The sequence below is a fragment of the Siniperca chuatsi genome, linkage group LG1 (assembly GCF_020085105.1).
Source record: "Siniperca chuatsi isolate FFG_IHB_CAS linkage group LG1, ASM2008510v1, whole genome shotgun sequence".
Lineage (NCBI taxonomy): Eukaryota > Metazoa > Chordata > Actinopteri > Centrarchiformes > Sinipercidae > Siniperca > Siniperca chuatsi.
In genome coordinates this window covers 9,758,757-9,785,250 of record NC_058042.1, presented here as the reverse complement: position 1 = coordinate 9,785,250, position 26,494 = coordinate 9,758,757, and the positions used below count along the sequence as shown (strand labels likewise).

General features: G+C 39.4%; 3 protein-coding genes across 9 annotated transcripts; 2 read left to right on the top strand and 1 right to left on the bottom strand.

Moving 5' to 3' along the window:
- Positions 1-32: 32 nt before the first annotated feature.
- Positions 33-6,393, top strand: slc24a5 (solute carrier family 24 member 5). 2 transcript variants are annotated; one of them, XM_044191804.1, is made up of 9 exons: positions 33-328; positions 707-886; positions 1,968-2,051; positions 2,296-2,399; positions 2,556-2,656; positions 3,613-3,896; positions 4,049-4,255; positions 5,210-5,311; positions 5,658-6,393. In XM_044191804.1, exons 1-9 carry the CDS (start codon positions 166-168, stop codon positions 5,978-5,980), a joined length of 1,548 nt encoding a protein of 515 aa, XP_044047739.1. In that variant the 5' UTR covers positions 33-165; the 3' UTR covers positions 5,981-6,393. The 2 variants fall into 2 exon arrangements, with proteins under 2 accessions (XP_044047739.1, XP_044047707.1); XM_044191772.1 differs by having other exon boundaries at positions 4,046-4,255.
- Positions 6,394-6,926: 533 nt separating this feature from the next.
- myef2 (myelin expression factor 2) lies at positions 6,927-16,727 on the bottom strand. 4 transcript variants are annotated; one of them, XM_044191388.1, is made up of 17 exons: positions 16,529-16,725; positions 15,347-15,549; positions 14,540-14,592; positions 13,559-13,566; positions 13,373-13,466; positions 12,720-12,911; positions 12,464-12,617; positions 12,316-12,365; positions 12,167-12,227; positions 10,956-11,057; positions 10,436-10,480; positions 10,236-10,331; positions 10,007-10,102; positions 9,717-9,776; positions 7,930-8,114; positions 7,416-7,467; positions 6,927-7,291 (listed from the first exon to the last, which is right to left on the bottom strand). In XM_044191388.1, the coding sequence occupies exons 1-17, from the start codon at positions 16,636-16,638 to the stop codon at positions 7,128-7,130; spliced, it is 1,725 nt and encodes a 574-aa protein (XP_044047323.1). In that variant the 5' UTR covers positions 16,639-16,725; the 3' UTR covers positions 6,927-7,127. The 4 variants fall into 4 exon arrangements, with proteins under 4 accessions (XP_044047323.1, XP_044047412.1, XP_044047498.1 ...); XM_044191477.1 differs by lacking the exon at positions 9,717-9,776 and having other exon boundaries at positions 16,529-16,726; XM_044191563.1 differs by lacking the exon at positions 10,236-10,331.
- ctxn2 (cortexin 2) lies at positions 16,708-23,534 on the top strand. Of its 3 annotated transcripts, XM_044193072.1 has the most exons (3): positions 16,708-16,847; positions 16,965-17,061; positions 21,684-23,534. In XM_044193072.1, exon 3 carries the CDS (start codon positions 21,753-21,755, stop codon positions 21,996-21,998), a length of 246 nt encoding a protein of 81 aa, XP_044049007.1. In that variant the 5' UTR covers positions 16,708-16,847; positions 16,965-17,061; positions 21,684-21,752; the 3' UTR covers positions 21,999-23,534. The 3 variants fall into 3 exon arrangements, with proteins under 3 accessions (XP_044049007.1, XP_044048917.1, XP_044049090.1); XM_044192982.1 differs by lacking the exons at positions 16,708-16,847; positions 16,965-17,061 and adding an exon at positions 18,957-20,695; XM_044193155.1 differs by lacking the exons at positions 16,708-16,847; positions 16,965-17,061 and adding an exon at positions 20,802-21,135.
- The last annotated feature ends 2,960 nt before the right edge of the window (positions 23,535-26,494 follow it).

Here is a 26,494-nt window from a genome sequence, read left to right as displayed (position 1 = left end):
TTCTCCCCCCCAATAATCTCTCTATTTGCAGCTTGTAGTCGTAATGTAGTGTTAGATGCAGCGCTTACAATCAGCTTTAGCCCACATTTAATCTTTACAAGCTTGTTAGAGTAAAGAGACATATGACTCCTTGGAATAATTGCTAATTTCACTTTATTGACTCAAATGACCATGAATAAGGCTGCAGCTCTGCAGAAAAAGAAGAGAAAAGATTTTATACCTTACTTTCTAGGATTTGTAATATTTTTGTATTGCACGGTCCATCTTGTATCATTTACAGCAAAAACAGCTCAGGGAACCCACTCTGCCAGGGTGCGTCGGGCTCTCGGTAAGAAAATCATGTGAAAACCATCGTGTGTGTGATTTTGTTTACTGTTGTGTGTTTTTAAATCTCCAACAATATCCCTAGATCGGTTTGTTTTTATTATTCCAATCTGTTTAATGCGTCATTATAGATGTCACGGCTCATTTTCGTGTGTTACAGAGTAATCAGTAGTGGCTCAGCAACTGAGACAGTGTTTGCTCTACTAATCCCCATGTCTTATTGGCATGAAAAACCGTGGAACTGCCATTAAGAGTTCAAACTATTTCGTACAGTAGGCTATTCCAGCAACAGGCTGATTGTTTGGGGTGACAGATTTAGTCAGTGATGTGTGTGTGTGTGTGTGTGTGTGTGTGTGTGTGTGTGTGTGACCTGCTGTTTCAGAGAATGAGACAGAATGCATCTCACCACAGTCTTCCGAGTTTCCTGAGGGCTTCTTCACGGTGCAGGAGAGGAAGGACGGAGGCCTCGTCATTTATTTTATGCTTATTTTCTACATGCTTTTGGCTGTCGCAATAGTCTGCGACGATTACTTTCTGCCATCCTTAGAAGTGATCAGTGAACGTAAGTGACCTGAAATAATATATATGTACAATATCTGTGTGTTTTAAAGGGGTGGGGGGTCACTGCATTATCACATGAACAGTATTAATCAGAATCGGGGATCAATGAAGTATTTCTGATTCTGATCTGATTCTGATTAGTACTGTAATGTACTCTAATTATGGGAATAATGAGGATTTATAAATTTAGATTCTTACTAGTTTCATATTATATTTATATTCGACTATAACAACTATTATAGTAGGCTATAGCTACTTTTAATACGTGATGTTAAATTAAGGGTAAACGTTCATTTGCTGTTTGGAAGCTAGTGGTTTTATTTTTGGGAACTTTTTGGAATAAAAGGATTTTGAAACCAATACAACAACAGCCACACATTTTGGGCTAACTTCAAAGAATTAGGCTGTACAGTTATTGATTCTTAAGAATTCCTAAATAGTGGACAGATTATGTAAATGTATAAGTCTATACATATAATATGCTACAGTATAGTATGTATAACTGATTGAACTGTTTTTTGATGGATTTTAATGAATGGAAATAACTTTTACCAGGGTCTGGTTTTGGTGTTTCCACTCTGTGTTCCTAGTTTTGCTTTACACAGGGTGTGTGTACCTTTATCATCAAATATACTAACATTAAAGTTAACTAGGGCTTCAAGCTGATGTCTTAAATATCTTGTTTTGACCAACCAAAAGTCCAAAACCCAAATATATTCAGTTTAAATTATACAGAACATACAAAAGCAGCAAATCCTCACATTTTAGAAGCTGGAACCAGCAAATATTCAGCATGTTTGCTTAATTTAATTAAATAAATGATGACTCTATTATCAAAATTATCAAAACTGTTGATCGACCTACACAATACCTACACAATGTAATGCAGTCCCATAGGTTAGACATAGCCCTACAATAAATATTACCTTTATGAAGCTTCAGTTATTGTTGATTGGTTATTTTTTTGGGATTGCAGTTTGTGGTGTTGTTGAACTGAATTGTGTATTATCAGGTGTTTCTATTATTTTGTACACACCATGTAAATTGTCGTGTATTCTTGGTGTTGCTTGTATCTCTCTCAGGTCTGGGACTATCTCAGGATGTCGCAGGAGCCACATTTATGGCAGCTGGGAGTTCTGCACCTGAACTGGTCACAGCCTTTCTGGGTAATCATGCATTAGTATTACAACCAGCCACGTTAATGATGACACCAGCATCATCAGCACTGTCACTGTGTCCCTTCCCAACCTGATGAACTGTGACTTACCATATGGGAACAGAAAGGGACTGTGGCCTTTGATTTTCCTCTCTGCACTTTATTTGCTCTCCAGACATTTCTGCTTCTTCCTCATCAATGCTTCCACATTGTCCCTGTCTTCAAAGCTAAGATGTGCTCTTTATGTGTGTTAGGTGTGTTTGTGACAAAGGGAGACATTGGGGTCAGCACCATCGTGGGATCGGCAGTGTACAACCTGCTAGGAATCTGCGCTGCATGTGGACTCTTGGCCTCTATGGTACATTCTGACACAAACACACACTGACAATATTCATACAAAGATTACCCATCTATTAACTAGTTGAACTTAAGAGAGGCACCTTTACTGGGTCAGAGCAGAAGAATCATTGTGTTATATAAGCTGTAAACCATTCATTTTTGTGTCCTGTATCAGGCAGGGCGACTCACCTGTTGGCCACTGTTCAGGGACTGCCTGGCATATGGCATCAGTGTTGCTGCTGTTATTGCCATCATTTCTGATAACAAGGTGTACTGGTGAGTGTATGTGTGTATTTGTGTGGACTGACTAAACATCAGAATATGGTTACATGATCTTCAGACCTTAAACCACCTACATGTAAAGGAGTTGTGAAGTCAGATACAGTTGTTGATTGCGTCTTGTGACACTGAGAACACTGAGAAAATAGCTCACAAAACAAGTACAATGTAGTACAGTACTGTGACTCCTCACTTACATTTATTACACTGACAGTACAGAGCAATACATTTCCCTTAAATCATACAGTATTGCATTATAAACAAAGCAATTGCAGTAGCAATCAGTGTTTATGAAAGATTTCCATGCATACTGGAATTACTTAAATTTAGCTGACAAAGAGCACAGCTTTATTATGATCAAGATTGTGCCAGGAGTTTCGTAAAAGCTGAACTGCATTTTATGTTGTAAAATAACAAATAAATCAAATCCAAGCTGTAATAAAAAATAACTAAAATATCACTTGTTGGTGTGAAAAAGACACCTAATAACAGAAACAAGCTAACAACACCAAAGCAGGGGACAAGAACATATTTCAGATTAAAAACAAGCCCCAAAATAGTCTCCCTAATCCATTGATTTTTGTCATTTAACATGTATATTTTAAAAATCACCTGATTAGACACAAAACACTTTTTGAGGTAATTTATACACTATGTTTTCTGTGGTAACTCTTCTAAAAGGAAGGTCATTTGATTAGATATTGCCATAGCTTTCAACCATATTCCACAGCCTTCTTCAGCAACTTAATCAGATGTTATCACATGACCAAGGTCCTGTGTCACATGATGACACCTGAGCAAGTTCCATTTTCTGAAGTAGGCCATGGGATTTTGGTCGAAAGCTCCAGGAATAGCTTAGTAAGTGGACATTGCATTTAGACAGTTTACCACTTATATCTGTCCCCAAGGTCAAGAAGGAATCTTAATGCTCAAACTGTATGTTTTGTTTACAGGTATGACGCTGCCTGTCTGCTGCTGGTCTATGGCGTCTACATCGTGGTTCTGTGCTTTGACCTTCGCATCAGTGAGTTTGTCCTGAGGAAGCTGAGCCCTTGCTGCACCTGTCTGGGTAAAGGATCTGATGAGAAGACTGATACACAGCCTCTGATGGGGTGGAACGATGACACCCGTCTGCGAGTCCACAGTCGCTCCAGAACAGACAGTGGGATCTTCCAGGACGACTCAGGATACTCTCACCTGTCCCTCAGCCTGCATGGCCTCAATGAGATTCCTGAAGGTAAAAACAGTGACACAAGTTAACCATTTTCCAGTATTTTCAACATGGTGTGTCCGCCTGGAGTTATTCACTTGGTTGTTTCATGTTTATGACCCCTGATGATGTGATACACATCTACTCATAAATATGTTTGTCTGCTTGCATCCCAGCAGAGCATAAAAGTGTGTTTTCCGTGCCAGAGAGCGACCTGAAACGGATCCTCTGGGTTCTGTCTCTGCCCATCATCACTCTGCTTTTCCTGACCATCCCTGACTGCAGGAGAAGGTTCTGGAAGCACTGGTTCATGATAACCTTCCTCATGTCAGCCGTCTGGATCTCAGGTTTCACATACATGATGGTGTGGATGGTCACTGTTGTCGGTAAGATCATTGTTTTAACTTAGCATTCTGGGATGAGCTTGTGTAAAATCTGTACATTTCTTTAGTCTTTACAGTTAAGTTGCAGGTGTAAATCATACCGTCACCCACCGGGTTATAGAGTCTTTGTGGATCACAAGTGCTCTGAAACTTGTGAGAAGAATGTATGATTTGCAGAGTAGAATCACATGTTGGTCTGCTGGCTAATTCCTGAGATGCCATTGTACTGGAAAGTTAAGAGGGCTGTTGTTGTAGCTCCAGCGCCTACCCAGCCACAGCAGGATTACAGTCTGCTTCACCCTTACGGAAACAGTCATGTGAGCCCTGCGTGTATATACAGAACTACCCAGAGGCACAGGCCCAAGAACAGCTTTACCCCCCCATCTACAAGGATGTAAACTATAAAACTGACCTAGGACCAGGCTAAAAGGGCAGCTTCATCATGTGACGGCAGTAGGTCTACTGAAGTATAATGAGATTATTATCCCATAGTCGTCAGATAGGCTCACATGGAAGGAGAGTTTAGTCTTATGAAAGAGCAGGCAGGGGACAGAGCAGGTACAACTCAAACATACAGTATGTGAATGTTTCCCTGTGGCTCTTCTCTGTTAGCAACAACTCAGAGAACTCATGAAAGGTTGCAATGCAGAGGCAAGATGGATTCTTTGGAAGTGCTTGTTCAAAATGTGCGGTTAATATTTGGATACCAGTGGAGCTTAACTGAAAATATTTTTCCCACAATGGCCTCAAATCATAGCTACCACTGAGGTCATGTCCTCTGGAAATAATTTATAATATTTCTGCTGGGGGAATATGTTCTTATGACCTCAGTATTTCTAAAATCCTGGTTACGGCCTTGCCTCCAGTGATAATTTATTAACTCTATTGTTTTCTCTCTAGCTTGATGTTGTTGGAGGAAGTTGACTCTGATTTTGGGTGGGTATTATGTTTACACAGGTGAGACTCTTGGCATCCCTGACACAGTTATGGGCCTCACTCTGCTTGCTGCTGGAACCAGTATACCTGACACCGTGGCCAGTGTGATGGTGGCCAGAGAAGGTAAACATCAGTGTCACGTTTTATCAATTCACAACAGACCTGGATATAGTTTGAGGCCAGCCATAGCAAAGCAATTCTAAAATTAATAGAAATTTGCTGAGTTCCTTCTTTAAAAGCAGCACCACCTAAATAATACCCAAATGTGGTAGCTGCCCAAAACATTAGTCTTCTACACTCACACACTAAGCTCTCTTGCTGAGACATTTTAGTGGTGATTAGTCATTTACTTTGCTGACTCATTTTCCCATCAGCCATTTTAGAAATGACAAGAAATTAACTTAAATACTTAAATTCTGTGTTAATAGAGACTTCAATCCAATATGTAAACATGTTTTCTGTTCATCAGGGAAAGCTGACATGGCCATGTCCAACATTGTGGGCTCTAATGTTTTCGACATGCTGTGCCTGGGCCTGCCTTGGTTCATCAAGACTGCCTTTGTGGACACCAACAACCCTGTAGAGGTCAACAGCACTGGACTGGTCTTCATTTCCTCCACACTGCTCCTTTCCATCATCTTCCTTTTTGTAGCCGTTCATATTAACGGATGGAAGTTGGATTGGAAGTTGGGAATCGTTTCTCTTCTCTGCTACATCCTCTTTGCCACTCTGTCCATCTTGTATGAGCTGGGGATTATTGGGAATAATCCTATAAGACTGTGCAGTGACTGAAATCTGACCTCCCCAGGACTGAAGCCATATTCTCAAGACTAACAAAAGTCCAAAACCACAAAATTTTAAGCCTATAATAAATCTTCAAATGTCAAGAAAATGAAGCACTCCTACTCATATACTTTTAAAGATTTTGCACCATGTGCTGGTCACATCTCATGAAGAGGATGATCTCTATTACTAACATTTCAGTAAAGGTGGAAATGTACTAAAGATCATTCTTTTGTGTGTGCATGTCAGATCCATAAGACCAGGCTTATCATACAATGAAGACCCATTATGAAGTTCTGAGATGTCTTCTGTCTTACTCAAGGCCCATGAACGGAAAATGTGCTGTCACAGGAATGACTGCTGAGTTAAAAAAAAAATCCAGAACTGACAAGTCAGTCTAGTAATAAAAGGTGTCAACTTAACTAATTTGGCCTTGTCCTTTTTAAATGGGTGGGTGAGTTCAGACAAAAACAGACACCATCTCTGCAACTCTGATAAGCTTTTATGAGCAAGTTGGAAAGAGCAAAAAACAAACAAGAAGAAATTCCACTTGTCTTCTATTATCTACAAAGTAATAGCAGAAAGACTTAAGTTGTGTTTATAGCTAACTGCAAAGTTCACATGGACTGATCTATACTACAATGCCTATATCATCAGAAGTGACTATCCTATCCTACTGAAGCAAAAACTACCACCAATCTCAGAGAACTGGGAATTTAAATAGCTTCCTGTGAAGTGTTGGAGACCACACCTGATAAAAATCCATGTCCATTCTGTTCTCACTTTATTCCAATTGCTGCATTTGTGATCACTGTGGAATTTCCCCACTTTCAAGAGGCCACTGTATGGCACTGTTGAACAATAATGCTCAATATATCAACACCTCAGGGTCAGTTTACACAATGTGAATAACAACTTCGAGACTTTGATCTCAGGAGATTTTACAACCACCACATTTAAAAATTAAAAAGTTTATTTGTTCAAATTCAAACAAACTGACAAAGTGTTTACAAAACAAAGATAAGAGCTATGGAGTACATATAAACAAAAAAATTAAACTGTGGACACATGGAGATATGAAGTAATTGTGTTTTTAAAACAAAACAAAAGATCATTGGCAAGAATGTGGAAGTGTGTTAGCATGACTACAAAAGCTCTAGGCGTTGCGATCGATACGGACGTCCACCTCTCGGCCGTTGATCTTGGTTCCATTCATCATCCTGCAGGCCTTGTCAGCACTTTCTGGAGAGTCAAATCTCACTGTTCCACAGCCCTTTGACTTTCCGTTCTCCATCTTGATCTCTGCGAACATTACCTGCCCTGCAGTAGACAAAAATTTGGGCATTCATGATGAAATATCAGAAAGAAGTCGTTGAGTGATTTGTAAATCAAGCAATAAAGATTAATTTCACACTGAGCAATTCATACTGAGCAAATTACACACCACAATGACTGAACTTCTCTTTCAGCTTTTGCCATGTCAGATCATAGGACAGCTGCAACACAGAAATGTATACTTCAGTCAATACATTTGTTAACAGTAACATATTTGAGGCTAGATGAAACTACTATAAGATGCAGAAAGATGAGTGCATCAATAAAGCATATAGTACAAATACATCATAAAAAGAGTCGGCATATTTTCCCTCCTTTCCCCCCCAACAGTCAAAACCCTACTGTGAAGAAAAGCACCAATTAATTAATCTAAACAAACCAATCATGAACTACTCATTTACAGCATCATTACCATTTATATTAATGCACAACAAGCATGGGTTGTGTCCCAGTAAAACCTCAATCAATAGTAGGGCATCAACACAGAGAAAATGTATGTATCAATGAAATAGTCATTAAATCATTGGGAAGGTCTTAGAGATGGCTCTGTAACTCCAATCTTATTTAACAGACATCTAATTCTCTATACTAGCAAAGTTCTCACATATCTAATACACACTTACATTTCGCACAAAGATCTGACAGCCTGCTTTGGACCCAGAGCTTCTGTCAGACATGCCTCCACCCATGTGTCCCGGTCCCCCACCTCCATAGCCACCAAAGCCACGGTTCATGTCCATTCCTGACATGCCTATACGGTCAAAACTGGAGCCCATCCGGTCCACTGACATATTGCCCATTCCACCACCTGCAATTAACACACACACACTCGTAAAATGAGAGAGCAACTTAAACTAATGTACTGTATATTTTAACATGGCAGTATATATCTGATCACAGATTTATATGAATGAGATGAGACAATATTTGCATATCAAAACCTCTGCATACAATAAACATTACAATGATACCTTTCACCATCTTACACATAGCTTTTCATTAATTTAGTCCAATGACATGTCATTGAAGTGTGTATATACACTGTAAAACAATTGGTATTCCATCACAAAATTAGCTGTCACAGAGTCTCAAATGTCACCATGAAATTGTTTGTACAGGAAAAGCAGACTTTGGACCCGTTCATATTTCTTAGTCGCCAAACAACTCCACAAAGAAGATAGTCAATAGAAATTATGTGAATTATCTTGTGAATATAAAAACACACCGTTTTTCGAACACTCTCTCAATATTGTATTGTGTGTACAACTCCACGAGCCTATTTCAATTGCAAAGTGCAACGTCAAGTGCAAAGCGGTGGGTCCTGAGTGCACTGACAGTGTGGGCATGTGCAAGCACGATCCAATGCAATTTCAGTTTTAATTCTGCTGTATCTCACGTCATAATTGGTCACATATCGAAAAATGTGACAAAAAAGCATTTGCACCATTACACATTTCGAGAACAAAACAGTGCCACTTTTGCTAAAAAGAAAGTTGCGCGAGAGGCAATGATTGATGAGATGCTGTAATCTGACGTACCAAGTTCTAACCAACCAATATTATGTGTGTAGAATTGTATGGTGTTAATCTATAGCAGCCTGGTGTCATTTGCACATGATTCAAATCAAGGTAAACACAGTGGACAGTCGTGCATAATGGCACTGCGCTCTGGCGCAGCACTTCTCAAATCAGAGGCTGCAGATTTGTCAACACGTCTGTCCTGCTGCCTTCAGATGGCTTTCATACAGTATAACGCAGCTGTATCTATGACAACAGATACCGCAAAACTCAGTCATTAATTTATAGATCAATGCAAGTTGCGATAACGACAGTCCTGCTTTACCCAAATTAAATTTAGCTAATTCTGCATAGTTCTACAGCAGCTAATTATAGTTTTTCATAATAAACATTGCAGGGCAAATAGTCTTTCAGTTGCAACTGTGGCCCCAACATCAAACACACACTGTATGTCCCAATGTTGTCAATGTAGATCACTATTGATACTACTTCAGTATGCATCACACACCAGTACTCGGGGACTTCATGTTTTGTTTAAGGACAACACATGAGCAGAGCCAATGATTATACTGAGGTTATCTGATGAAAGGACATTCTTTCCAACTACTGGGCCTCCTTGTTATCCATCACCTATTCAGCAAGGCATGACACTTAATGACTTTCTACATCATGGAACACTGATACTCATTCCTCCTTTTACATGATTGGCTGTATAAACTGTCAAAAGACTATAAAATGGTATGGGCTAATAACTTTCAAATGTCAACAGCAATAAAGAGGCCCGTGGCTCTGCCAACTGTAGCTTACAAGTACCTCCAAAGCTAATGTGTATCTATAGGAGAAGAATTGATATAACAGATTTAGAAAAACTGTGGATGGAATATCTCAAGTACCTAATCCAGTGCCCATGTGCCCCATGCCACCACTGCCCATGCCTCCTCCAAAACCTCCACCTAAAAGTAGATAATGTAAATTGATGCAGATTAGACATTAACAACAATTTCACAACAGCAAACACAAAAAGAGTCAGCCTATAAACATAGCAGCCCACATAACAAAAAGCAATCCCTTAAACCAATCATAACTCAAAATCAAACTACACAGAGGAACTTGCATAAACTCCTCTGTGTCTGGTGTTAGTATGACAGAATTCAGGGTTGTCTCAAGTCAGAGCATCACTTACCCATTCCTCCAAAGGAATCCCCAAATCCTCGATTCAGTGGCATGTCACTGTGGCCAAAGTCCCGATCCATTCCACCAATTCCTGACCGGTACATGTCTCAACACAGGAAACAAAATGTAACCTAAGACTTAAGTTTCCAATAACAAAAAGGTGCATCTCAGTGTTTACAGTGTAACATCCTAGAACTGAACCTCATCTCTGCTCAGTAGGAGTGAATACGCTCATGTACCTCCCATCCTGCCAACTGGTGCCATGTCTCTCCCTCCAAAGCCGCCCATGTTGCCCATGCTATCCATGCCCCCGAAGCCCCTGCCACCATTCATTCCTGTCAAAAGCAGCACCAAGTTTGAACATCGCTTTCTCCTTCCCTCCACAAAATGTTGATAATGGTCTTTCACATGGAAAACTCATAGGTAGCAAAAACCTTACCTCCTCCAAGTCTGTTCATTCCACCACAACCTGGAACATCCATACCTATGGCAGAAAATGATGTCAGTCAGGCCATGCCAAAGCGCATACTGTATCTATTTACATCAATGGGTATATGTCCATTGTAAGGTACTGTGTGTAGACTGATTTTCAAACACTGTACAATGTTGCATTTATGTCCAATGTCAGTCACCTAGTAGTGTAAAAGTCCTGTATTTCAGCTTGTAGGAGATCTGCTCGTCTTATCTCTTCAACCCATACTGAGACTGCTGAAGGGTCAAAAGATGAGCCATGAAAGACTTGATGGTTGAGTGATTTACACATTAAGTGTGTATGTTGGTTTGCTGGGATATTAATTATTACAGAATGATGTTCAAAGTTGTTGATTAATGCTGCATTGTGGTGCTAATGTGTTGACCAGCTAGTTGAGATGCATCTAATTCTCTCAGATAAGCATTTGCCTATAGAGACAGACCGATTTTCAACACAGTATGTGATGTACTGTACATATGTGACTGACCTCCAGGCCCCATGGAGCCCATCCCTCCTCCACCACTCAGACGGTTGGCATTTATAGGCTGCCCTCCTGGCCCCAGGCCCATGCCAATACCACCTAGACCCCCTACACACAAAATGTGAGGAGGAAAAAGAGGAAAGTTTGAACTATGTAATTTACTAGCACCAATAGCAGAGTTGACAACATACCATATAAGAATTTATACAAAGCTAAAACAATAATCAATGATGCTACTGACATTTATCGTAACAGACATTCATTGAGAATGTGATGCACTTAATGCAAAGTAATTTAGTAAAAAGGAAATGTGCCAAGATATATCTTTACATGATCCTTTACTGCATCTGCAATGCACCAACTCTCAAGAATGGAAGATGTACTGCGCAGAGGATACTTAACATCAAAGGTGTACAGACATTGCCGTCGGGTTGAGCAGATATTATTTATTCACTCATGTGCCATATTGTTCAATTTGTGGAATATTTCCACATCCTATTTTAATGTGGTGAGTCTTTACCCTCTGTGCAGACATCAGACCTCTGTCCATTCCATTAATAAAAAAGCACACCATGACATGCTACAACTCAAACTGACAGGTCTTTTAATAATAATAATAAAGGATTTAGACACCAGCTACTACTTCTAAGTTATAAATGTTTTCTGATGTCAAAAAATAAACTGTTTTTTACAAAAATAATGTTTGTAACTGGAAACACAAGCACACATTTTGGAATTTGACCAACAAAAGAAACACAATACAAAAATGCAGATTTTCCATCTATAAAAACTGTTCCAATTACTATATGCGCAATACACCTTTTATACAATTTAAAAAACCTGGCCCTTTAAATAAATGCTTTAAAATTCCTTGTCATATAAGTTTTTAAATATTTAACTGCAGCGTCAGTAGTGGTTAACTTATCTTGCCTTTACATGTGAAGCAGCATGCAAATCACAGGCCAAGAGCTATAGATAGGAAAATACTTGCACGACACTTAGTATTTCATTTCATTAGCATACTGCTTCAACAACATATCTGGGCCTTTCTAACGTCACCCTAAAATATTTCTGCAATTCTATTAATGTGTCATTTGTTCCCGAAGGGTATCATACCTCTTAAACTGACAATGTTAGTGCTATACACAATTCACTGAGCTTATCGCTATGGATATGAATTTGATATCAACAACTGACGGGGATAGCAGTGCACTCACGTGGTAACTGAGGTGTTTTTTCTACTTGACGGAAATCATCAGGGGGAAGAGATTTCTCATCCTATAAAAACACACAACAAATGTTTATTTTAGGCAATTTATTTTAACATCCTCTGTACTAAATTATATAATAACTAAAAATAACATACCATTTTAACGTGCATTTGTCTGTCAAAAAGCATCTGTCCGTTGAACATGGCTGAGTCCAAAGTCAAGGAGAAGGTCATGGATAAATTGTAAAGCATTGCTTTGTGTGCTTTTTCAATTTTTTTGTATTTTAGTGTTTCTGAAGGATACAGATGGCCTGCACAGCCTCCAGTGACTGCTCAAAAGTCACTGTTCCCATCCCGCGACTCTTGCCATCTTTATCCTCCTTTACATCTGCTCGTTTCACCACACCTGCCATGCCAAACACCTCCTTTAACTTCTTCCAGCCCACCTTAAAATCCAGCTGTAAAACAACAGAAAATACGCCACTATTTTTAATCAACATGAATAATCATCACTACCTAGATTTGGAAATTGTTTAATAATATATTAATGTCATCCTTACATTGGCTACAAACACTGTATTGCCCAGTCGTCCAGCCTGCAGTGCATGGATGACATCCGGTGGGATGTTGGGGTTGTTGGCAATGGAAGGTGGGATGTTCATCCCACCCGGCCCCATGTCCTGCCCACGACCTCCCTGTTGTCCTCCTCCTATGCGCTGGAGCACACGCCGAGCATGTTCCCCATCAGGGTCCTTAAAGAAGAAATACATTACAATTTACTTTAAAATAGAGTCAGGTAAGGGTTGTACAACTGTTGTACAATGCAATTCCACACATGGTTATGTTATCTGGTGGTATTTCAGTGTCCATTATATTTTCAGTTCCACTAAAAGATTTACTCTGGTGTAATAAATGCTGCAATTATTTGTGACAACTTACAAATATTTCAAATCTTGTATGGATACAATTTAATTCACGAGCAATGTCACAAAAATGCAAAATGCATCAGCTCAATGGTAAAGAGAAGACCTGAATATACAATCCTCTGTCACTGGGAAGTATTTCAGTTTACAGTAACATGATGACAAATGTTTGCATTAGGATTATTTTCATTTTGAAACCTGGACCACAATGAGAGTAAGACAGTAACACTGAAACAACACTTTAGATCTGCTGTTACTCTTCTAATCATTTAACCATCATTTGTTCTCACCTCCTTGATGTTGAGTGGCCTTCCACTCAGGTCATGCTTATTCATAGTTTCTATCGCCTTCTTCACAAACTCCTCATCTTTGAACTCCACCACACTGTTGAATCAGGGAAAAGGAGGCATCAGATGAGTCCATGCAAGCATGAGATTAAAAAAAGTTCTGTTTAAGAAAGTAAGGTAGTTTCTTACCCACAACCCTAACCAGGGGGCAACATAGGAGTCCAGGTAGCACACATATCCAAGGTCGAGGGAGTGAACAAAATACAGTTAAAATCAAGAAAAAGAACTGGAACATTATAAATCTAATGTATCAACATGCTTGTAGTATTTTCTATAGTGCATGTTGGCCATATTTTGCCCACTGGCTTGAGCCAGCAGGTTTTTGGTTGTGTTTAAGTCTATTGCAAACAAGCTTAAAGGGCTAATAAGAGCATATTCTTTATCATTATCTGAAGCAATGATGAATACTTTTTAAATAATAAATTAACAATAACGATTTATATTTTTTAAAAGTTTTGGTAAAAACATTTAGTATTAACGGATACCTTTGCGTTGTAATTTACCTGAAACATTTCAATGTTTTGAACTGGACACAAACACCAAGGTAGAAAATGCATTAACAAATTTAAATAGTACATTCTTTAGGATTAACCAGTTTTACCACTGCAATAAAGAAGATTTGTGTGGTCCACATTTACATCTATAGTATGCATTTTTGCCATTTAATATAAAAACATAATAAAAAACACTACAGGATCTTTGAAGACTGGTTTGTTCCGTTGAAGAGAGAGCTGTGCCATATACCAGAATTGTAAAATAAGATTTTGAGACATGAGGGTCAATCAATAAGACAAATCACACAACCTACATTTCCCTTTGGAAAATGGCCAAACAAACAAACTTTTACACCAATTGAAATGACAACAACAAAAGCAAAAGTGTACTCTTAGATGAGTTCATTAGGCTACTTTTCCAAAATCAACAGAACATCTCCCTTTCAAATGAATATCAATCATTAGCCATCTATCAGGCTCTAAACACAACCTACAGTATCTCCAGTTCAGTAACTTAATAAGACCCAAAGGATCAGAACCTTAAAGAGCACTTGGTTAATGAGAGCCTGCTGAGGGCATTTAAAACCTCGTGCAGCAAATTGGCCACATCACTTACCCTTGACTTTCCTTCTGCATCCTTAAAGAGCTCCACGTATGTAACCTCACCAACTACATGAGACATACAAAGGAAAAATACCAAAAGAACAAAGGAATTTAAGTCACCAAGTCTTCAAGTCGCCGTTGGCCTTGGCAATGCCGCTACAGATGGAAATGTCCCATTAATGATCAACAGTCAGCCCAGACCAACATCCCACCAGACAACACCATGCCTTTCTGGGCAGTGACTGAGACACCCAAAGGCCAAGGCCAGAGAGAAACACAGCTACATTAAAACCTGGGAAATTCAAAAGACTTCAGCATGATCAGTTTGTCAACAGATTCCATTCATGGCAATTGAAAGTTTAAAGCTGTCCTTCGACCTTTCAAAAGGCTTCTTGAGACACCCATAATTCAGAAAGTAAAACATTCAAATATTTTCATTCATATGATCAAGATTCAACTTGCAACAGATGCAACAAAATCATTCAACAATCAATTCTACTACTTGTGTGAGGTTACATTTTGGAGCTGACAATGCCATAAAACAAGTGACAATGTAACTAAGTTCATCTTCCTTTTCTCACAGACATATCAGCCCAAACTAAATTGGTGTCCATCCAAAAAAATTTATTAAAACTCCAATAACCTAATATCACACTATGTTGGTTGCCTACTATCATCCAGAAAAAGCTACAACCTAACTGACTACTGCTAGAAGCAGGATGTTCCATCTGGTAACAAAGGAAAAAGGGTCAAGAACTTCTAATCAGCTGAAGAGATAAGAGAGAAGGGGAGACACCATCCCCATCACTGGGGACATTACCTTTCTCACGCATTAGATCTTTAATTGCCTGCCACTTCATATCATAAGGGATATTGCTGATGAACACCCGGTTCCTATGAGCACCCTTCTTTTCTCCACCATGTTTGTCTTTGTAGGGATGGTAACGGTTTCCTCTTCTGCTCCCGGAGGATTTCTCTTTAGCATCATGCTTTTCTTTGGGGGGCTTATTTTCTTCAGCATCCCTACAAAATGCACAAAGCTACAAGTCAGAGAACAGCCTGTCTCCAAACCACATTATGAGATCACACAGTGTAGTCTGTATATTAAAAGACCTGTCAATACATTTGTGAATAATAGCAGGTTCCTGCCATGTGTTTTGCATTGCAGTGGTAATTTGCTTTTCTTTACATTCAAATAACACTTTCTTCCATACAGAATGAATGGTACAGATCTGTAAATTTTACATTACAATACGTACCTTGAGGAAAAATAGTAAAAAAGGTTATTAGGTAGCATTCAAAAAAATCTAAAAACACTGCTATATGTCTATAACGTTACAGAACTTTATATGGTTAAGTGCTAGGACACATTTGGGTCATCTATGCTACTGTTTTACATGGCTTAGTATTTTTAAAGGTTATAATTTTAATGCTGTAAAAATAGCCATCTGTTGAGGGGCAAAGAAAACACTACGTTAGCTAGCGTAGCTAGTTAATTGTTTACAATGCAGCATCGCGGAGCCATTTGCTGCTAAGTTCACGTTATTGTTAGCTTGGCACAGTGAAACATGTTCAACTGAGTTAAGATGAGCTAACAGGGATGCTAGCTGGTAATGTCATATGAAATTACCAACTAGTTAAAGGATTAAAATAGGTTTACCTTGTTGATTTAACGAGAGTTGAGTTTCAGAATTCAGAACACACAAACACAATCGAGATTAGCACCCAGGAAAGGTCGACCCTTCACACAATGATAACGTTATGACAACAGCGCACAATTTTGAGACTCCAGTTAGAAATCACATAGCGTACTTTTAGCGTCATGTTAGCTAAAAACCTAACATCTGTCACACAGGTACTTAATTAACGGTCACAATGTTTGACAACATAGGTTAGAGGCTACTTGGCTAACAATAGCTAGCATCACAGGACTCCATTTTAGCTAAGCTAGCTAACGGCTGCACAGACGGGACGGACAGAACAATACATCATTTTTACTCACGTTTTCACGCCATTTGGTGTTTCTTCAGATACATCCTCGGTGTCGGACTTGACGGATGCATTAGATTCCTCTTGCTTTGGCTCCTCATCAAGAGTTGCAACATCTGCCATGTTGAGATTTTTTTTAGCCCCACACAACGCAAAATGCCTATGTCGCTACGCAGTTCAAAATGTGCAGGGGAGATTTGTGCCTCCAACGCGAGATTTGGGACATGTTGCTAGGCAGCCTGGGTGAATTGAATAGTAGAAAAGAATAGGAGGAGAATAAGCACAAATAAAATGGGATTAATTGAAAAGATTGTGCACATGATTGCTCTGAGGTTAGTAGACACTTTCAGGGGTCAAAAAATGAATAAGAGATTAACGTTAACTGTATACGTGTGAGCAGAAAGTGACACCTTCAAATGGATGCATGATGTCTGTGTTTCTGAACCCAGACCACAGAAACCCATATCACGACCTATGCAACCTACTAAAGCAGTTTGATCCATGCACAAGACAAAGCCTGAACATTTGAAGTATCTACTAGAACCAGTAAGTCCCTGAATACTCTGCAAATGTTGTTATGCTAATGATATAGTGCAGAATGAGCCAAGCCAATTCATCATTCCTGAAACTATTGATTGATGCACTTTTACTCTATTGGAGGAATAATTTCATTTTCTTTATACAACATGTACTTAGAAGTTCTAAATCTGACTTTCAGTATCACATAAAGTTGATAGTACTCATTTAGAAAACGTGTTCCAGCTCCTAATTGTTAAACGTTTTTTGAGATATGAGGACAACAACTTTTTGACCTTGATAATGGTGTTCAAACCACAGTTTTATGCTGTACAAGAAGTATCTTTTAGACACGTGCATGTGTTTACATCTGAGCAGTGATTCAAAGCAAGACTTGTTAGAAAACAAGAAAATGGGCAGTTGTTTAATTGTCAGGGTAAAGGTTACATTGATGATAATAGGGGGAAAGAATGTCTCACCTCTATGACTTCAACCCCAGAGGAGGAAATCATTGACAGCCAAGCCATTTTAAAGCCACTTTTAGGGATACTGTCCCATTTACAACCAATTCACACTACATGTGCATAATCTTCAGTGGAAGTACAGGTGAACTTCTCTGACCCAGATGTTTATGTTATGTGAAAGTGTCCAATTGCTATACTGATATTTTGATTCGGCTGCTTAGGTTTCTGCCATGGTTTCTGCATGCTAAAGCCACAAACTCAACAATTGGCAACCTCACTCCTGAAAATAAATACATTTTCACTTCATACAGGCACAGGTACCACTGCTAAATCAGGTGCGATGAAGGACAGATTGCAATAACTTTTAATTTCAACCGTGCATCAAGTTGACCTGTAACATATCAGGGAAGTTAACCTTTAACGTAGGCTACGGCACAGTACACGTTTTATTCTGTGAATGAAAAATGAGGTCAATAAACTGATAATACATTTCCTTGATGGCTAATTCTTTTCATAGAATACATACCATAGCTGAATGCTGCACAACACTAACAAAAATGAGTCAGTCAACCTAAGTTAGTACAAATCATTTAGTTAATGTTGAAGCTTCCCATATAAATTTAAACTGGAATGTGACTTTCTTAGTAGCAGTGACAAAACTGTAAAGTATCTCACCTCATTTATAGATTTTTATATTTTGCAGAAACCAGTGTGGGCCTTTGGATGTGATTTCTCACAGTCAGAGGTTACTAAAAAGGCCTATTTGTAGTGGCTTCCTTGGAAACACTCCAGACTAAAATATTGTACACTTGAAGAAACAAGTTGTCTTTACAACAAACCAAACAAAGATACACTCATAACTGTTACTTAATCCTTTTTCAAGCAACAATATAGTCAAACTGGAAACCCACAACTAATGAGAACATTAAATTAATTGTTTGTTTGTGGTGTGAATACCCCAAAATAGCACAATATAAACCTGGTGACTATTGTTAGCTTACTAAAGACCTCAAGCAAATCTGTGACCTCATTAAGAGATGCAAACATTTTTGTGGTAATATTTGAAAAGCTTTTTTGGCAACTACAGCCATATTTTTCTTGTCTTGTATACTATGATGTCCACAATCACAGTGGCAATATGTCTTTAATAACACAATTGTAGATTATTATATTTATTCTAAAAACTCATACCAACCTTTTTAAATGAAAATATAACTTAAAACGGACCAGGTCAATTTAATTAAGTTGTGCGCCCCAGGAAAATGAGTAATTGCTGCAGTCAGGATAATGGGGAGGCCTAATAAAGTATTTAAAATCTTTGCAATTTCACTGCATCTGTCTTTGTACTTTCTTGTACAGATTGTATTATCACACGGGTGTGGTGTAGAGTTCATTAACATTAAAGGGAATACCGGGAGAGCAGTTCCTAGAATCATCGTTTTATAGTTCTTAATATCAGTTTGGCTCCTGACCTGTTGTCTCGCTGAGATAAAACTCTAACACTCTCTATCCTTTTGTCCTATGGACACTGGGTAGTATTCTAATATGCTTTATGCAGCAGTTTTAGATTGTTTCAGCAATTCCTCTTCCAGAGCAAAAAGAGTCCAAAACACATCAGCGCACCTTGACACACAAGTAAAAGTCCATTTGCTTGTTCTGACTCTTGATTCATTCTTGAGTCATTAGACATCATGGATAGATTATGAAATCCTCTCTTACAACAGATTATCTGTAATGGATTAATAATAATGATATACAATTCACACTGTCTGTAACTTGACCTCATCACTGATGACCACGCACTATTGCGCAGTGACCCAGTAGTTTTCCATTTTGACCTTGTCTTTTAAATTGACTTGTGGGCAATGAGGCAATGTCTAACGATTTCATTGTCTGTACAGTGTGACATCTCCTCATCTAATTAGCAAGAACTGTCCTTGAAATAAATGTGTAGTAAAAATGTGTTTATGAGTCACTGACTCTAGACTACTTCTACCCAAATACAGCCAAGTATTAACAGCACAGCAGGACTAGAAATTGCTACTGACCCAAGAAAAAAGGACAGTTCAAAAGATACTGCAGAGGCATAAAACTTTGAAGTGAAAGTTAATGTGAGGGAGGTAATTCACCTCTGTGTTTAGATTCTCAGGGAATTTTTCTGCTGTTTACAATCAAAAAAGAAAAATGCAGCTCTCTTTACCACTTTTATGAATTATTGTACATCACACACCAGTGATGACCATCTCCCTCATGGCATGCCTTGTCCTTAGATCCGAGTCACTGCACCACTGTGACAGAAACTACGTTGCTGATATGAATTTGCACTGCATAACAAGGAAACAGATGGCCAGATGCTTCACTGCTGCATTCGGTTACAGTGGGCAGTCAGATGACCTGCTAGTTGTTTTCCTATATAATACTGCTTTTCATTCACTACAGTAAAATCAATTTAAATACTAGTCTCTTCTTCTTCACCATGTCCAAGGAGCTTGCATTCGTAAGCCTTTAAGCAGAGGGGCTAATTCAATTTGACCACAGCAAACAGCACCAATTAAAAATACATCATCAAACCAGGCTTGGAGGATAATGCTGTGCTGTACCAAAAATACCTTTGCAGCATTTACTGGCCAGGAGCAGTGAGAGGCAGCATTTCTCCTGCTGGCTAAGTCATGATATTCCTGTCACATTTTGGTGGAGTCATTTTTAGAAAAGCCAAATAAACCAGGGAGGGGAGAATGAAGAGAGAAGAAAAAGAAGAGGCGGATTGCTTGTTTATGCTGCTGCATCCGTCCTGGTGTTGCTGGGGGGGTGGGGGGTTGTTGTGAATGACTGAGACAGCAGAGCAGCTGAGGGAGACTAACAAGTGGTTGCCATGCAGCAGGAGCAAGCGTGCGTGCTTCGTGCTTCTGGAGGGAGAGATAGAGAAACAGAATGATAATGAGTATGAGGCAGCAAGTAAGGGAGCATGAGAAGAGGAGCTGTATCTCCGAGAAGAGACACATATCATAGCTTGATCTAGCCTCTCCCTCGCTTCTCTGTTGCTCTCTTTATCTCTCGCGTTTTGTTTAGATGAGAGGTTAGCCTAGCCAGAATGCCAGCAATGAATGGATTAATGGATATATGTCTGAGAGCTCCAAGAAAGAGGAGTTGTTCACAAGAAACAGCAGCAACAGGTCTGTAAGGATGGAACGATAATGACGGTGAGATGCCTGCTTTTTCTTCCTTAGATATCCTCACTAGAGAATCTGTCAATGCAGTCTCTCTCTTGCACCCTACCTCCCTCCCTCCCTCTCTCCTCTCTGTCTCTCACACCATGCATACTTGTGCAGTGTCCTCCTCATCATTCTACTTCCTTCTCCCTCTGTCTGTCTTTCCCAATTCTCTCTGTTCATTCCCCTGTCCCTGTCTGTATGTGCCCTCCCTCTCTCATCTAAACCCCCCACCCCCACCCCCACCCCACCCCCTCACTCGAGCCACCTGCTGCTTGTGTTCATATGAAAGATTTGGGAGGAAAAGAATGACAGAAGCAGACTTGCACTTGTGGGACCACACCAATTTGTGTTTATGTTTGGTCAATCACCGTTGCTTTCTTGTCTAATGGAATTACAGTGTTTGGCAGGCATCTGCTTGCACGCAACAGGTAGAGAGCCCTTTCTTCTAAACCAAACATACATTAACGTCTCATCTTCATGAGATGTGAGGCTTTCATTGATACCTTACCGCTTTGCCTATGTTTAACAGCTGGGTATTCACTGCGACACACTGTAATTCTAACCCGACTTAAAGGAATGTAGCCATGGCAGTGGCTCGTATTCCTGAACCCATTTTCCTGCAGTCTCCCTCACTCTTCTGTTCATGTTTGCCTTTTGTAATTTTCTGCAAAATTCCCAGAGGGGCAGAGTGAGAGAGAGAGATCGAAGTCTCTGGACATCTGTTTGATACCACATTCAAAAGAGGCTATTTATAGATACCTGTAACCCTTCCTTATTTCATGGTCAGCTCATTTCACAACCTTTAACTGTGGAATTTCTGTACTTTCTCTTTCCCATATCTGCCCCCTTGTTTCTCATCGCCTACGCAGTGTATACATTAAGTGTGATGCTATTTAAATAGGTTGATTAAATGGATCCTCTCTGCACAAGAGACAAGACAGCACTAATCTGAAGCCATCATGTAATCTCTGTCCAGGTAACATGCAGGCTTCTAAACGCCTGACCCCATCAGAGGAGAGATGAGACACCTAGATGTTGGTTTACCATGTGTAGCGTCCACTACAACCACTCCCTTGCTGCCATGAGCGGAAACGACATGATGGCGCACTCTCTGACTCTGGAGCAGAAGACAGCATTTGCCTTTGTGGGGATGTTACTGGTGTTCCTGGGGCTGCTGATAGTAAGGTGTTTCAGGATCCTGCTGGACCCCTACAGCAGTATGCCTTCCTCTAACTGGGCTGATGGCATCGAGGGACTGGAGAAAGGGACATTTGAGTACGCCCTTACTTAACACAGGGACACATATATCCATAGATGTCCTCACAAACAGAAAAGCCTATAGACACACATATGCATACACACAGACACGAATACACTTGCACACATGCAAACAGACACAAGCCACAGCTCTGCACAACCATTGCACCATTAAGACAGCTCTCTGTGATGGACCGAACTAAGGGACTGAAGCTGTGTATGTTGTTCAAAGTGTGTGTGCGCTGTTAGTTCAGAGCCAGTGTAGAGTCTCTCTACTGTATGTGACTACATGTCTGTTGTGTGTCTGAGCGAGTCTGAAGCTGCTGTGTCATATTCTTTGCCCTTCTGCCAGGGGGTGTACTTTTCAGCTCATCAATTTACACGGAAATGGCTGAAGCTCCCTTTAACCCATACCTACAAGTTGAATGTAGGAGATGATAAGAGGTGGTAAGTGGTGGATGCTTGTGGGACAGGGTGGGGAATTAGGATGCAGTGGGATTATTCAGATGTAGTTTGAAGACTCAGGGATAAGAATCCTTATGTGAACTCAGAATGGGAAACAGAGTGGTTGCACCTCTGCACAGCAGAGCTGTTCTGCACAAGAATGCGTATGGTTTGATACAGGGTATTATGTCAAACTAGTGCTTTGTGGACTAATCAAATCCAGTCTGTTGGTGATCCAAAGGAATGCTGTTGCTGCTGTGTGTGCAAATTGGTCCTTTCTGTGGTGTCTTGTTTTTTGAAATCATGCAATGAAAGGCAACTGAACAAACTGTGATTTACATTATGGTGTTACTGTTTCTAAATGATGCAAAAACAACTCTCAGAGTTTGTACTGCTACTGTCTTTGAGTGATGGTACACTGTATGTTGCTACAATCACATGTCTGAGTGAAAGGAAAAACACAGCTGTTTACTTTTGACAGTATGTCTGCAAAGACATATGATAATGTTGATTCATGGGCTGTCAATTGTTCCGTCTGTCAAGTGCTCTGTCTAAAGGTTGGCTGATGCGATCAAGCCAAAGAACTTTAAAGGGAAATGAGGATTCAGCGCTCTCCCTCTCCCAGCACTGCTAGTTTTCTAATGACAAGGATAAACTCTCACTACCTGTCTGCAGAAAAGGTCACATGGAAAACAGGGGTGGGATGTCTGTCAGCACTGCACGTGAACATCTTTTTCCTCCTATCCTCAGCCATCCTCACTCTTTCTCACCTGCTCTCTTCCTTCCAGGCAGAGGAGGACAGGACAGTCCTAAACAGAGATTCTGTAATACGGCAGACTGGTCAAAGTCTTGAGTGTTCCTTTGCTAATTTTTACGGTCTACGGTTTCTCCTTAGTGCTGTGAATCTGCCTTACTGTGACCTTCAATGGGTTTATGTGCCTTCATCTAGAAACATTAGAGTACCTGTTTGTGTGCATGTGTGTGTGCATGAGTGCGTGTGTGGCATATCATGATGACAGATAGTGCATTTCCTGACCTGTTGCTTGCTCAGCTGGTGGTAGAGATTTCTCATTGACATAGATTTGATTCAATGATGTGGAATAAATAGAATTTCTTCACTTTAAAATGTTGTTGGTCAAATCTTTGCTTTTTGGGTCTCCTATTGCAAACTGTGGAGCATGTAGAATAAAAAATTAATGTTTGTGAGATCACTTTTACAAATTGGCACATAGCAGAAGCTCAAAATTCCTTTTGATGAAAATGTCAAGCCTTTTTGTCTTCTCTGCTTCTAAACTCTGGCAGTAGTTGTCCAACATCGCTGCGGCAATAGACAGAGAGGGAGCGACAAGGTGCATTAGAGCAATACTGAAAGAAAAAGAGGCGACCAAAAATTTTAACAATAGCAATTGGTAGGAGTAGATTCTCATTCTTATGATGTGTGTGTATGTATGTGCATGGCTTAGAGAGAGAAAGGGGCTAATGCAGCAGCAGAAAGCGATACACACAAGCATCCATTGACAGTCTTGTGGTGATAAGGCAGGTCTTGATCTGCAGAGCCTACCAGCCTTTCCTTCTGTGGCCAGTTCACCATGCACACCTCCCTCAACACACATAATTTGTCAGGAATGCATTCATTATTGTACCATTATCTCTGTCACCTATGTGGCCTCTTTATCAGAAATCTATTTTTAGTGGAAAAAAACACTGCTCTTTTCTTCTTCAGCCTATAAGCCTACTAACCTTAGAAGAAAAACTAACCCAACTAGCAACAAGGATTATAAGTCTATCAAATTTTAACAAATGTGTCTGCTTTGCATTGTATTTTCATATCTCAGTGTGTAGTCAGGTCGTATGTTGTCTGAAGTGTATTTTAAGTAATATAAATCACTTTCTCGTCTTTGATTGGAAAAAGGTAGAGACAACTAACCTCATCTTTGCATAGAAGGGGAAGAGTTATGAGGAAAATTTTCAAACAGGGCCTACAGTTACTGTTAAACTGTGCATATTTCAAGTTATTTCCTTACATTATTCTGCATGCAACAGCAAATAGATGTCAGGAATAATCAAAATTATTTGAAATATTCCTCTTTTGTTGATTTCCTTCCTTTAGGGACACAGAAGTAATTAGGACACTAATGTAATTACACTTTGGCTACCGGATTTACAGAAAATAGGACAAATCGTCCTATAGCTATAGTCCTATAAATAACTTTAGGCAATCAGGTCAGTGAGGTGGTGAATAGCGTTCCCAATATGTTTTATTTTATTTTATTAAAAAGGCACAGCTTCATGCCTTAGCCTTCATGTAACTTCTTTTTTGATTCACACTACACAAATGTAGTTTATTACTGGATACAGCTGCTGCTGCAGATATTGACCAAGGTGACAGGAATGTACTACCCGTCCTCAAATGCCTGCAAATGCCTGCGCTGGTTGCCTGGTGTTCTGAAATGAGCTGGAGCCAACTTTAAAGAGCCCTCATGTCAAATGAAGGCTGAGCTAAGGCTGTGTTGATTTTACACTTAACCGCATTGAACAGCTCTGGAAGCCTGTGTGGATGAATAGGTCAATGATTACCTACCATGACATATATTAATGTTTTATAACAGTAATGATTATAAAGCTATTATGTTTAATAATCTACTTTTAATTGATTCAAAACTGCACTTTACTATGAACTAATATGCTCAGTTCTTGGATATTCTGTTGTTGGTTGTTGCAGGTTAATGTTTCTTCAAAATTAAAATAAAATTAGAAATATAACATTTTTCGATAGAAACATTTATCTACATATTATTCTACATTCAAAATGAACAATTATAAACCAAGTGGGATCTATCTTACATACAGGAGAGTCTTAAAATGTTTTGAATTTTAATATTCATGATTATTGAAAGAATTCAATAAAATTTACCTCAGTTAAGCCTTATAGGAAAACAAATTTATACACATGTATTATAAGAGCTGTTTTAAATACTGGATTTGAAAAGTTGCAACTCTGACAGTCAAGAAGTATAATTTTAGTCTTTAGTCCAGTCTGTGGTATAATATATATGTATATATTTATATGTGTGTGTGTGTGTGTGTGTGTGTGTGTGTGTGTGTGTAAGTTTTACTGTATGGGTTAGTTAATTAGTCTCACATTTCTTCTCTTTTTATTTTGGGATCACTTGATTTGGACTCTGCAGGATTACAGACAGAGCAGCCATTAACCCACCACCCGGAGATGCTTCTTGTTAGATCTCTGTTTTTTAACCTTAACCTCTGTCATTTGAAACCTAATGAGATCACTTGATAGAATTAATTCCATGAAGATTTCAGTTTAACATCCATATCTGATATATTCAAGACATTTCTCTATCACAAAGCATACATAATAGGTCATGTTTGATTGAAGATATGTCTTTTTGATTCTGAATGACAGATATCATTAACAGGCCTATGCTGACTGGGGTATATATAGCTAAGATGAGCTATGGGGTTTACCCATGCTTTTATTTATTACAGCCATGTAGCATCAGGAATCCTGTCTGCTGGTATCTGCACTTTTGCACTTAAACACTTTATTTCACATTGCCGTGAGCAGATCAAGGTTTGATAAATCCTGCAGAGGTATTTTTTTCTGCCTCTTTTGAGCCATTTGGACATTAAGTTGTTCTGTACAAACTGGTGCATGTGCACCTGCTGCCACGGACACACCATATAGGTTCAACAGTTCTCTGAGGAGCACTGTATACTCTGAATTTACTCAAGCAGACCAGACAAAAGTCTAGCAGCCCTGCCAATAAAAAAGGAATCACCTTAATTTCAAGTCCTGTGGGAGAGTCAGCAGGACCTGAGGATTTCTGACTGCACTAAGACAACTGCAGTGTAGCATGAGACAAGACCTTGCTCTATTTTAAACTCAAAATAAACTGTAAATCTGACAACGAACATGTGACACAAAGCTGAGGATTAATATCACCATTACCAGTTAAAATTACCTGTTGCAATCTGCTTAAGACAGAGAAGTGAGACAGAGGCAGAAGGGAAGAGGAGAGTTGTACTGCAGAAAAAAAAAACATGTGGTGGAGTATTTTTCTCAGC